General features: G+C 39.8%; 1 protein-coding gene across 1 annotated transcript in view; it reads right to left on the minus strand.

Moving 5' to 3' along the window:
• Positions 1–13,816, minus strand: part of KCNMB3 (potassium calcium-activated channel subfamily M regulatory beta subunit 3) — a 64,418-nt gene that overhangs the window by 32,346 nt on the left and 18,256 nt on the right. The window contains 1 exon segment of the mRNA XM_070583170.1: positions 9,434–9,641. Within this exon segment, the coding sequence (XP_070439271.1) occupies positions 9,434–9,641 (208 nt within the window).

Consider the following 13,816-nt stretch of genomic DNA (forward strand, 5'->3'; position numbering starts at 1 on the left):
TTAGGATTGAGTCACACATTCAACCAACATGACTGAGTCCTATCGTATCCCAAGTGGTGTGCACTGAGAACACAAAGACGAATAGGATCTGCCCCACCTGTGCCCTTCCCCCCTCAGTGTTTATTTCCAACAGGCAAAAAATGCTGCAAAGGATGTGGTGATTTGCAATGAATTAAATTACAATTCCAGATAAACTGTGTTGAAATGATGTTTACCCTTTGCATACTTTTTTGAGGACCTTCTGTATACAGAGCCTATATTACGCATTTCTTTTGTTGTTGTTCTTCTGTATTTTTTTTTTTTTGAGGAAGATTAGCCCTTAGCTAACTACTGCCAATCTTCCCTTTGCTGAGGAAGAGTGTCCCTGAGCTAACATCCATGCCCATCTTCCTCTATTTTATATGTGGGATGCCTACCACAGCATGGCTTTTTGCCAAGCGGTGCCATGTCTGCACCCAGGCATCCGAACCCGTGAACCCCGGGCCATCAAGAAGTGGAACGTGCGAACTTAACCACTGTGCCACCTGGCTGGCCCCTCTTTTTTTTTTTAATTGAGGTAATATTCATTTAAAATATAATATGAATTTTGGTGTACATTATTATATTTCAATTTCAGTGTAGATTACATCATGCTCATCACCCAAAGACTAATTATAATCCGTCACCACACACATGTTCCTAATCACTCCTTTTGCCCTCCTCCCTCCCCCTTCCCCTCAGATAACCAAAATCCATTCTCTGTTGTTGTTTCTATCTCCTATTTATGAATGAGATCATGTGGTATTTGACTTTCTCTCTCTGACTTAATTCACTTAGCATAATACCCTCAAGGTCCATCCATGTCATCACAAATGGCAAGATTTCATCCTTTTTTATGACTGAGTAGTATTCCTTTGTGTGAATATGTATATGTGTATATATATATACACACATACCACATCTTTATCCATTCATCCCTTAATGGGCACCTAGGTTGCTTCCAACCCTTGGCTATTGTGAATAATGCTGCCATGAACATAGGGTTGCACACATCCTTACAGATTTATGTCTTTGGATAAATAGCCAGCAGTGGAATAGCTGAATCATATGGTAGTTCTATTCTTAATTTTTTGAGGAATCTCCATACTGTTTTCCATAGTGGCTGCACCACTTTGCACTCCCACCAGCAGTGTATGAGAGTTCCCTTCTCTCCACATCCTTTCCAACACTTCTTGTTTCCTGTCTTGTTAATTGTAGCCATTCTAACCAGAGTGAGGTGATATCTCATTGTAGTTTTGATTTGCATTTCCCTGATAGTTAATGATATTGAACACCCTTTCCATGTGACTTTTGGCCATCTGTATATCTTCTTTGGAGAAATGTCTGTTCAGATCTTTTGCCCATTTTTTTAATTGGATTGTTAGTTTTTTTGTTGTTTAAATGTATGAGTCCTTTATATATTTTGGAAATTACCTCCTTATCAGATATATGGTTTGCAAATATCTTCTCCCAGTTATTAGGTTGTCTTTTCATTTCGTTGATGGTTTCCTTTGCTGTGCAGAAGCTTTTTAGTTTGATGTAGTCTCATTCATTTATTTTTTCTATTGTTTCCCTTGCCTGGTCAGACACGGTGCTTGAAAATATGTTAAGACCAATGTGGAAGAGTGTATTAGGCATTTCTAAGTCAGAGGATCCTTAAGAAATAGAATAGGGGAAAAGGAGTTTTGCTCATTAGTTATTTAAATGCACTGTCTTCTAAAGGGCAGAAATTTTGCATCTTTTTCCATGGAAAGTCATAAACATGGGCAAATTGAAGTAGTGAGTGTGTGTGTGCGTGTGTTCACATGATAATAGGCATTGTCTTTGTTTCCTTGTATTATTAGGCTATTAACTTTCAATACCCATCAGTGTCAAAAAATCATTTGTTCATTCACTTATTCAATAAATAAGCACCAGGCACTGCTGGAGGCTCTGGAAAAACAATGTGAATACAAGAGACCCACATCCCTACCTTTTTGAAGCTTATCAAATGCTGTAATGGCATTTGTGTTTGAGAAATAACGCTCTGCAAAATTCTACCCAGCTCAACCATTATTAAAAAACAACAACAAAAACTCTTAATAAGATTAATCCTCTAAGTAGAAAAATGTTGAAATGGAGAAATTACCAGTCATTATATTGCAGAGTCAGCCCAGCGGCTCTTTTAAAATGATGTTTAAGATGTACAGAAATGCTCCAGCAGCTTATTTATTAGAAACTGCAATTAACTTTCTCCTACTTTCCTCTCTATCCTCCACTTTATCTTTACCTTATTTGTCTTATTTAAGGGGAGGGAGGACACATTCCTCCAGGGGATTGTTTCAGAGAACCTCTTCCTATTTGCCTCATTTCCGAGTAAACATTAGTTTCCAGATGAACTAATGGGTCTAATGGGAATTTAAGTGTCTTCAACGCCCTGATTAAAGCGGAGTCACCAGTTTAGGGGATTGATTAGACCATGCTCTGCTCTCTGCTTCTAGGTAATAAGTAACTGGAGCCCTTCCCCAAGCAGGGGACATCCTTTGATGTCCTCCGTTAAATGATCTCCTGATGGCAGGGGGAGGTTCCTTCCTGTGCCCTCCCTTGATGGCACTTACTCAAGTTTTACCAAGAGCTGCTTGCCCAGACTCAAGGGCAGAAAACTCATGAACTGCCTGGAGGTGCCAATGAAAAAGAGAACTGACTGAAAACAACCCTCTCCCCCATAACTTAAACTGCATGCGGCAGCTTTCTAAAAGGTTGGACATGACCACAGAACTCCGCTCTCTATCAACATCCACCTATTTTTTACTCATGAAAAGAAAGGCCAAATTTATTGAGAAAAAAAGCCTACAAACCAATTTAAAAAATGAGTAAGACTGAACAGATGCTTCATAAAACAGGAAATCCAAATTGCCAGTGAAGTGGTGCTAAATCTCATTAGTCATCATGGAAATGCAAATTCCAACCACAATGATTTATACTATACCAGCACCAGAATTGCCACAGAAAAAAAGAAAAAGAAAATATCAGTGTTGATAAAGATGCAAAGCCACTGGAACTCTCATACATTGCTAGTGAGGTCGTCAACTGGTACAACCACTTTGGAAAACAACTTGGTAGTGTCCAGTGAAGATGCAGATATACACACCCTGTGATGTAGCAATTATGTTCCTGGGCCTATATCCTAGAAAAACGTGTGTACATATGAACCAAAATACACACATGAAAATGTACATAGGAAGCAATCCATTTCCAATAGAATAGATAAAAAATTGAAGTATATTTCTGCAGGAATATCACTCAGCAACAAAATTAATGAATTTCAACTACATGCAACCATATGGGTGACGTGCAACAAAATGTTGAGCAAAGAGAAAAAAGCAAGATAGGAAAGAATATATACAATTATATAAAATTCTAAAACGGGCAAAAACAACACAATATTGGTTAAGGATATTGCACACATTGCACACATATGTGGTATAACCATAAAGAAAAGCAAGAAAATGATTAACATAAGAGAAGAATGACTGTTACCTCTGGGGAGACGATAGAGTTGAGACCAGAAATTGATGCATAGATTAGGATGAAGTGTCACACTGTTTCATTTCTTAACCTGAGTACCAGTTATGTCATAAATATTTATTAAGGTGTACAAATAAGTTGATGCATGTTTCTGAACAAATGTGTAATATTTTACAACAAAAATGTTTTAAAAGTTGGGGGGAGCGAGCTAAATAACACCATCGATCATCTCCATCAGCCTTTCACATAGATCGTTTATTTTGATGTTTCTTATTTGGAATACCATTTCTCTCTGAGAAGTGCTTTCTTTGAGAAGAAATAAGAATTTTAGAGGTGATTTTTACCTAATAGATTCCCTCTACATGAATAGAAAAGCAGAAGAAAAGAGGGCTTAGCATAACGAAAAAAAGAATGAATTCTACCACTGTGAACCTAAACATTCTAATGCTAATTTCACTGCAAGATCTGTGGCATATAAATCCCTGTGTTCTCTGAGTGTCCATCACTCAGCAGTAAGGAAAAATACTAATTGCCTTCCCTCACTGATGTGGGGAGGGAACACTTGCATGTGAAGCAGGCAGATTATATAAAGCTTCATTCAAATCTTATACGAAAACAAACAAGCAAAGTGACCTCAGAAAAAAGGAAACCACGCAGGAAAAAAATATGCAAACAAAATCTCACTGCTGAAAAATTTATTCCTCACTTCTATCAGGGACTCCAATAAACCATCACTCACTCATTCACTCAAAAAACACTTATTGAGCCTCTACTCCTGTTAGGCATTGTGGGAACTGAATAAGACACGGGTGCTGTCCTGGAAGGGCTTGTACTTGAGTAAAGAAGAGAACATCTGTACGCACTTCTCTCCTTAGCTCTCACTTACTGAAATTTAATCAAGTGCCAAACACTACATGCTAAATCATGAATCATTAGTATCTCATTTAATCCTCATAAACAGTCCTTTCAGGAGAATTGCAGATGTGGAAATAGACTCAGAAAGATTAAGTCATTTACCCAAGGGAAAACATCCTGTAATCTAGAGTCTGGACTTGTCTATCTGACCCCAAAGACCACGCTCTTTACACATGGTACAGTGCTTCTCCGTTTCCAGAACACAAGAGAGGATAAGCTAAATGCATAACATACAAACCAGATATTGAAGGTTGTTTGCTTCCTTAATGCTACAATTTGTTACTACAGCAAGTATTACTTAAGTAATTTTTAATGGGAAAAAAACTGTAATGCTTGGGGATGTTGGGCAAACGTCAGTTTATATTTCCTTAACCTGCGACATAAGTTTCCACAATCTTAATTTAGGAATATTTAGAGTGGGGAGATAAATTCAACCAAAACCATTCTTGAATTCTCAAGTTTTCATAAAAGATAAAATTTGGGACCTTAAAATTGCAGACTTGAGGGGCCAGCCTGGTGGCGTAGCGGTTAAGTTTGCACATTCTGCTTCTCGGGGGCCCAGGGTTCACTGGTTCGGATCCCGGGTGCAGACATGGCACCACTTAGCATGCCATGCTGTGGTAGGCGTCCCACATAAAAAAAAGTAGAGGAAGATGGGCACCGATGTTAGCTCAGGGCCAGGATTCCTCAGCAAAAAGAGAAGGACTGGCAGTAGTTAGCTCAGGGCTAATCTTCCTCAAAAAATAAAATAAAATAAAATAAAAAGAATTTAAAAAAAAGAATTAATTAAAAAAATTGCAGACTTGACATACTTCAAGTTTTCTGTCTGATTCCTGACTAGGGTTTTGTATTCCTGCTTCCCCTCTTATATTTCTAATTTCGAAACTAACCCGTGTCATTAGGACAAACAATTAGGTGCCTCTTGTACTTTAAGAACACCACCTGGATAGCACCCTTCAAGCCCTGAGCGAAGGAAGAGGAGGTCACTCCAGGAGACACACCAAGGGGCCGTCCGCCTGTTCCTTTCTCATGCCTGGGAGCTGCCCACAGCCTCCTCTGACCAGGCGCACGGGGCCACGGCCTGAGCCCTGCAGCAGATGTTGTGGGAGAACTCCCAGCTCACGAGTGGTCTCTGTGTGCCTGCCGTCCCACTCACTCGAAAAAGGGGGAGCTTTTACTAGCTGACATCTGGAATCTTGTCTCACTCACCCCCAGCTTTCTCTCACCCCAGATGTGTTCTGGTTGGGGCAACCTGACCTTGCTGGTCAGATGCTAGATACACGCTATCCAACAACAGCTGAATATTCTCACAAACAGCACAAGCAAAATGAAAAATACAATGTACTTCCAACTCTTCCCCTCCTCCCAAAAAGGTCATTTTGACCATTTTTCTCACATAGTTTGCAAGAATTAAGAAGAGAGGATGAGGGGCCGGCCCGCTGGCGCAGCGGTTAAGTGCGCACATTCCACTTTGGCGGCCAGGGGTTCACTGGTTTGGATCCCGGGTGTGGACATGGCACTGCTTGGCAAGCCATGCTGTGGTAGGCGTCCCACATATAAAGTAGAGGAAGATGGGCACAGATGTTAGCTCAGGGCCAGTCTTCCTCAGCAAAAAGAGGAGGATTGGCAGCAGACGTTAGCTCAGGGCTAATCTTCCTCAAAAAGAAAAAAAAAAGAAGAGAGACTGAAAGCAATTAAATGGAGGCACCTGGGGAATAAGAAGGTTGGGCAGAGTCAGGGTTTCCCCCAAATTCTATCAGAGCTGAGCATTGAGAAGACTGAGGAAAAATATGAGGGAATTGAGAGGGCAGAGCTGGGCTTTTGAAGATTAGGTATGGCAAGTAGAAGGGGGCAGGTGGGGCATTACAATAAGAAAGAAGAGGGCAAGGCCCGTTGGAGAAACCTTGAGAAGTCCAGCTTGGCTGTCACTATGTACAGGGAGGAGAATAAAAGGAGATATGACAAAAGTTTGAACAAAGGAGAAGCCCTAATGGTAGGCAGTTGTGAAAACCAGGTAAGGCCCTCAAAAAACTCACAAGGTCATTTTTTTAAGTGTAAATCCAAAGGCTTTTAGTATATTTAGAGTTGGGTATCTATCACTATATTCAATTTCAGAACATTTTCATTACCCTTAAAAGAAACCCCACACTTCTAACCATCACCCCCTCAATATCCTTCCCCCTCCAGCCCTAGACAACCACTAATATACTTTCTGTTTCTATAGCTTTGCCTATTTTGGACATTTCATATGAATGAAATGATACAATATATGGTCATTTGGAACTGGGGTCTTTCACTTAGCCTAGTGTTTTCAAAGTTCATCCATGTAGTAGCATGTATAGGCACGTCATTTCTTTTTACTGATGAATCACATTCCATTGTGTGGTTGTGCCACATTCTATTTACTCATCAGCTGATGGACATTTGGATTGTTTCCACATTTTGACTATTACTAATAATGCTGCTCTGAACACTTGCGTACAACTTTTTGTGCAGATGCAGGTCTTCAAGTCTCTTGGGTCTATACACCCAGGAGTAGAATTGCTGGGTCATATGGCTCCATGTTTAACTTTTTGAGGAACTGCCAGACCATTTTCTAAAGCTATTGCACTGTTTTACATTCCCGGCAGCAATGTGTAAGTGTTCGAATTTCTCCATATCCTTACCAACACTTGGCATTATCTGTCTTTTTGATCACAGCCGTTCTGGTGGGTGTGATGTGGTATCTCATTGTGGTTTTGATTTGCATTTCCCTGATGACTAATGATGTCGAGCATCTTATCATGTGCTTATTGGCCGTGGTCTGTCTTCTTTGGAGAAATGCCTCGTCCTTTGCCCATTTTAAATTGGGGGCTGGCCGTGTTGCCGAGTGGTTGGGTTGGGTTTGCGCACTCCGCTTCGGTGGCCAGGGGTTTCACCGGTTCAAATCCTGGGCCTGGACATGGCACTGCTTGTCGGGCCATGCTGAGGCAGCATCCTGCATGCCGCAGCTGGAGGGACCCACAACTAAAAATACAGGACTATGTACCAGGGGGCTTTGGGAGAAAAAGGGAAAAAAAAAGAAAAAGAAATAAATTGGGTTCTTTTTATTATTAAATTGTAATGGTTCCTTATACAGTCTAGATACAAGTCTCTTATCAGAGGTGAATTTGCAAAAATTTTCTTCCAATCTGTCAGAAATGGAGTGTCCTTTGAGGCACAAACATTTTTAATTTTAATAATGCTCAATTTATCTATTCTTTATTTTATTCCTTGTGCTGTTGGTGTTATATCTAAGAAACCATTATCTAATCCAAGGTGACAAAGTTCACACTTATGTTTTCTCCTAAGAATTTAGTAATTTTAGATCTTACTTTTAAGTCTTTGATCCATTTTGAGTAAATTTTTGTACACAGTGTGAAGAGGAAGAAGTTCATTTTTAACCTTTAATGTTTTAAACTTATCAAGATGGGTTTTAGAAAGATTAACCTTTCAGAAATATGAAGGATGGATTAGGTGCAGAAGCTACTGTAGAAGTCCAAATATGTGGTAAGGAAATTAAACTCCTGGAGGCAAGGGGCCTAAGGCATCAATATATATTTTTTTAAAGCTCACAGATGATTTTCTTTTTTTCCTGAGGAAGACCTGCCCTGAGCTAACATTTGCACCAATCTTCCTCTATTTTGCATGTGGGTCACCACCACAGCATGGCCTCAGACGAATGATGTAGGTCCACGCCCAGGAACTGAACCTGGGCCACTGAAGCAGAGTGTGCTCAACTTAACTACTAGGCTGCAGGGCCAGCCCAACTCACAGGTGATTCTCATGTGCAGTCAGCTTTTAGAGGAAGAGGTGGGAAAAGACATTGCAGAATAATGAATGACAAGCAAATGAAAGAGGTTCCTTCTATGAGGCTGTGTCTAAGCATGGTTAGTTCTGGGGTTGTTCTGGTCTAGACAGACTATAAACACAGGAAAAAGAAGAGGTGCGGCAGGACCTCTTAGAGGAGGGCTGGAAATGCCCATTGGTGAGTAAGCACAGGCTGCTAAAATTTTAGAAAAAGTACCTCAGAATTTAATAAGTTTGAGTCCCTATTTTAAATTCCCTACAAAGCAGGTAATTTTCTCTTTAGTAATAAGTAAAAGTGCTCATGTTTTGGACACTCTTTTTGTTTCATAAACTTACAGGTGACCATCTCCACATGTTCCCATTCTCTCACCACTCTAAGTGATTCTCATCTTGGGGGACCTGGTCACGGAAATTCGCCTAACGAGACAAGACGTTTAATTCGGAAGTTCAATCGCAAAGGAAAGAACTGTCTTTTGGGAAATGCTTTCTCCATTCAAAAGCAGGAGACTAATTATAAGAAAACACCTTAGCAGATTGAACTGAGGCATTAACATATTGGGTTAATTAGCATTTACAGCCTGAGGAAGCTCAAAGAAATTCCAGCTGACCTTTCTGAACTAGGTTAACCAAGCATAGACTTTAATCCTAGGAAGTCCAATTTAAAGGTTGCTCAGAACACACTGTAGACTGAGTGATCCTCAACCCTAGCCTCTCATTAGAATACTTGTTGAGTTGAATTTATTTTCTTTTTAATGCTCATGCCCTGGCCCTTATCCCAGAGTTCCTTGATGAGACATATCGGGGTGGTTCCCAGGTGTCTGTATTTTTAGAAAGTTCCACAGGTGATTCCTATGCTAATCAGGATTTAGAATCAGAGAACTGAACTGGAATGAAGAAATCTGGTTCTAACCTAAGTCTTCTATAACAAGCTACTTTAATCTTGAGCAATTCTCTGAAATCTATCTGAGCCTCATTGAGGTTCCTCATTAAGAAAAGAGGGACAATAATGACCACAACTACCTCCTCCTATTCCATGTGAGAGAAAAAACTGACATTTTAGATTCTATAAAAGTGCCCCAAAATGTATCATATAAACACTGAGTTATTGTTATCAAATCCATTGACCACCTGATTTTACTCAACAGCTTACCAGCAGTAGACTCACTTGGCCTCTCCCTTCTTGAAATAGTCTTCTCGTACCTTCTATGATGGACACTCCTCTGGTTCTCTCCTGCCTCCTCTCCCATCTTCTTTTCCGGTTTCCCCTGCTCTGTTGCAGTTCTAAATGTTGGGTCATCCGGGGCTCAGTCTTGGTTCCCTTCATTTTCTCTATATATTCTCTCCTTTGGTGATCCCATCCAATTTCATGAGATCTATGGTTTAAAATAAGCATCTCTGTAGTCATGACTCCCAAATTTATGTCTCTAGCCCTCATGTTTATTAGCCATCTAAGTGCCTACCTGACCTCTCCATTTGGAGGTCTAAATCATCACAAATGGAACATGTCAAAAGAGAATTCTTGATTCTCACTCCCAAACATGTTCCTCCCACTAATCCTTTCCATTTCGGTGTATGTGCTTGTGTGCATGTGTGTGTGTGTGTGTATGTGAATTAGCTTATTCGGTTATGAGGGCTGTCTAAGCAAGTCCAAAATCCATAGGACAGGCAGTCAGGAAGGGAAGATCAGGCAGACTCAAACTTCAAACGTCACAGTTACAGGCTGAAGCCGTTATTCTCAATTCTCGCTCTCTCTCTCTCTGTGCCTGTCAAAGGCCATCTGACAATGGGCCAACAATCAAGCTATTCAATGGATATTCCATGCTCCCTACCATCCCTGGCATTTGTATTGTCAAGCACTGGAATAGCCTCCTCAAAAACTCTACTCAAAGAGATTTCTGATCTATCTCCCTCACTTCCTTCTGGTCTACACCCTTGAGTAAGGTAGCTTGGTCAATGAATGTGGCTGTCCCTAGACAGAGATCATTTTTTCCCACATATCGTTTTTCTTTTTTTTCTTAGGCACATTAGCCCTGAGCTAACTGCTGCTAATCCTCCTCTTTGCTAAGGAAGACTGGCCCTGAGCTAATATCCATGCCCATCTTCCTCTACTTTATATGTGGGATGCCTACCACAGCATGGCATGCCAAGTGGTGCTGTGTCCACATCCAGGATCCGAACCGGTGAACCCTGGGCCGCCAAAGTGGAATGCGTGTACTTAAGTGCTGTGCCACCGGGCCAGCCCCTCCACATATCACTTGAGTTGCAACGATATAGAGGACCATACTAGACCAACATTTTTCCTATTGCAGTTAATTTGCCTCTCTGAACTATTCACATGGTAATTAACTTCACTTGGCTCCTAATTGTATAAGATATTGTTTTAAACACAAAACTCCTTTTTGTTTATAATGCGTGAGTTGTGGGATTTTTTTCCTCTGTAAGATACTTTGAAGTATTATCCTAAAACACTTTGTTGATTTAAAATAAGAAAAGAAAACATCTAATAAAATTTTTTCTCTTGAACCACAATTAATTTAAGATATGGGATGCTTAACAGATATCTCTAAGGAAAAGATGGTTTTATTATTTTTATTTAGACATAATCGACATATAACATTATATTAATTTCAGGTGTACAATGATTTGATACATGTATATATTGTGAAATGGTTACCACAATAAGTCTAGTTAACATCCATCACCTCACATAGTTACAAATTTTTTTCTTATGAAGAAAACTTTTAAGATCTACTCTCTTAGCAACTTTCAAATATACAATACAGTATTACTAACTATAGTCACCATGCTGTACATTACATCCCCAGGACTTATTTATTTCATAACAGGAAGTTTATACCTTTTTACCACCTTCACTCATTTTGTCCACCCCTCGGTCTTCTCAGATGAGAAGGGAGAATAGTAATATATATCCCAAAGGCTTATTAAGAGCTTTAAATGAGTACAATGCCTAGCATCTTGTAGGTGCATAATAAGTATAACTGTTACTAATAAATGATTTTTGCAGATGTCTAAAACCTACTTTGGTTTTAGAAATCCTTGATACACATGAGAATTTTTTGGGAAACTTTAAAAAAAATGTTGATGTCTGGGCTTCACTCCTGAGATCCTGATTTACTTAGTCTGGAGCCTGGGCTTTTTTTTTCTTTTTACACAATTTTTGTACATGATTGTTCATAGTAGATTTCTTTGTAATAGCCCCAAACTGGAAACAAGCAAAACATCCTACAATGAATGAATGATTAAACAAACTGTGGTACCTCCACACCACGAAATACAACTCTGCAATAGAAAGGAACCATCTATTGATACACGCAACCACTTGGACGGATCTGAAGGGGATTATGCTGAGCGAAAAAAAGTCAATCTCAAAAGGTTACATATGCACAATTTCACTTATATGACATTCTTGAAATGACAAAATTATAGAGATAGAGAAGAAATTAATGGTTGGCAGGAAAGAGGGAAGGGGAATGGACATGACTGTAAAGGGGTAACATGGGGATCTTTGTGGTGATGGAATAGTTCTGAATCTTCATTGTGGTGTTGGCCACATGAATCTACACGTGTTAAAATTGCACAGAACTACACACAGACACAAACACACACAAATGAGTCCACGCAAAAGTGCTGAAACCTGAATAAGGTCTGTGACTTGCACCAGTGTCAGTTTTCTGATTTTGATACTGTACTACAGTTATCTAAGATGGTACCATTGGGAAAAACTGAGTGAAAGGTACACAGGGCTTCTCTGTACTGTTTTTGCAATATCCTGTGAATCTATAATAATTTCAAAATAAAAGTTTTTAAAAACAAACTACTAATCCATGCAACCACTTGTCTAGATCTCAAGGGCATTATGTGGAGTGAGAAAAGCCAATCTCAAAAGGCCACATACTGTATGATTCCATTTATATAACATTCTCAAAATGACAAAAGTATAGAGCTGGAACACAGATTAGTGGTTGTCAGAGGTTAAATGGTAAGTGGGGGAACGGAGTATGTGTAATTACAAAGGGGTGGCATAAAGGAGATCTTTGTGGTAATGGAATAGTTCTGTATTTCGATTGCAGTTATGGTTACAGGAATCTCCGCAGGTGATAAAACGGCATAGGACTATACAAACGCATTGTGCCAATGTCAATTTCCTGGTTGTGGGAGGTTTTTTTAAGGAAGATTAGCCCTGAGCTAACATCCATCACCAATCCTCCTCTTTTTGCTGAGGAAGACTGGCACTGAGCTGACATCCATGCCCATCTTCCTCTATTTTATATGTGGGATGCCTGCCACAGCATGGCTTGCCAAGCAGCGCGTAGGTCCGAGCCCAGGATCAAAACTGGCAAAAAAAAAATCCAAATCCAGGCCACCAAAGTGGAGCGCACAAACTTAACTGCTACACCCCCAGGGTGGCTCCTCAATTTCCTGGTTTTGATACCATACTAAGGTTACACAAAATGTAACCACTGGGAGAAACTGGGTGAAGGGTACACAGGAGCTCTCTGTATTGTCTTTGCAGCTTCCTGTGAATCTATAACTATTTCAAAATAAAAAGTTTAAAAAAATAAGACCCCCAGGTGATTTGTATGCACACAAATTTTTGAGAAATACTGACTCAGTTTGTTAACTGTCACAAGTATTAAATAAGCTGAAATAGAATTATGATGTGCTCAGATTGTTAGTTAACAAGCTAGTCACCTGGCAAGCTTAAAAAAAAGTCCAGGTTCCAGACTAACTCAGACTCTGACACAATGATCCTCAGATTCTGGGGCCTGAGCTTCTGCACTTCTCACAAGATCTCAGGTGAATAGCAAAGACCAACCCCTGTCAAGAAGGGAATGCCACAAGATTGAAAAGATGTGGTACCACATGAGTAGGTGCTTTTGTTAACATGTATAAGAAAACTAGTCACTAATCTACTTGTTCTCTTTTTTATCTCCTCACCAAAATAGTAGTGGCAACTGTAAATACTGGAAGCATTATGAGGCTCCAAGTCGTTCTGAAAAATGAAATAGATTTGCAAATACTAGCAAATAAAATCTTCACTTACAAATATTTCCATAATCACCAAGTCCATCTACATTGGGAGGAAGGGTCCAGAAGACATTAAAATAGGCTTCACAGCTATAGAAGAGAGCCATGGAGAGAAAAGTGTAAGTCATTCTTATACTGACTGGATTTGGGAGGAAGAATCCTGTGCTCTCAATCAGCAAAGCTATAAAAATAATGAGTCCAGAACTGCCAGAAGCCATTCCTAGCTATGATGTGTCTGGTAGCAGCCACACGCCTCCTGAGTCCCTCCATCCCCAGCGAGCATCAACAACTGTGATCCACAGCGAGGGAAAATGAACCAGATGTACAGAGACAGACACGAGAGAACGCACGTGTGAGAGGGAGACCGTGTGAAATTGTTTCATGGGTCCAGTTATTTCCACCCTCCACGTTCCCTTCTCAGTTATTATGATTTTTAAAATAATGTTTACTTTTATCAAAGTAATATATGTACATATTTTTAAGTTAAATCATTTTATTA

The sequence above is a fragment of the Equus przewalskii genome, chromosome 18, assembly GCF_037783145.1.
Source record: "Equus przewalskii isolate Varuska chromosome 18, EquPr2, whole genome shotgun sequence".
NCBI classification, from domain to species: Eukaryota; Metazoa; Chordata; class Mammalia; order Perissodactyla; family Equidae; genus Equus; species Equus przewalskii.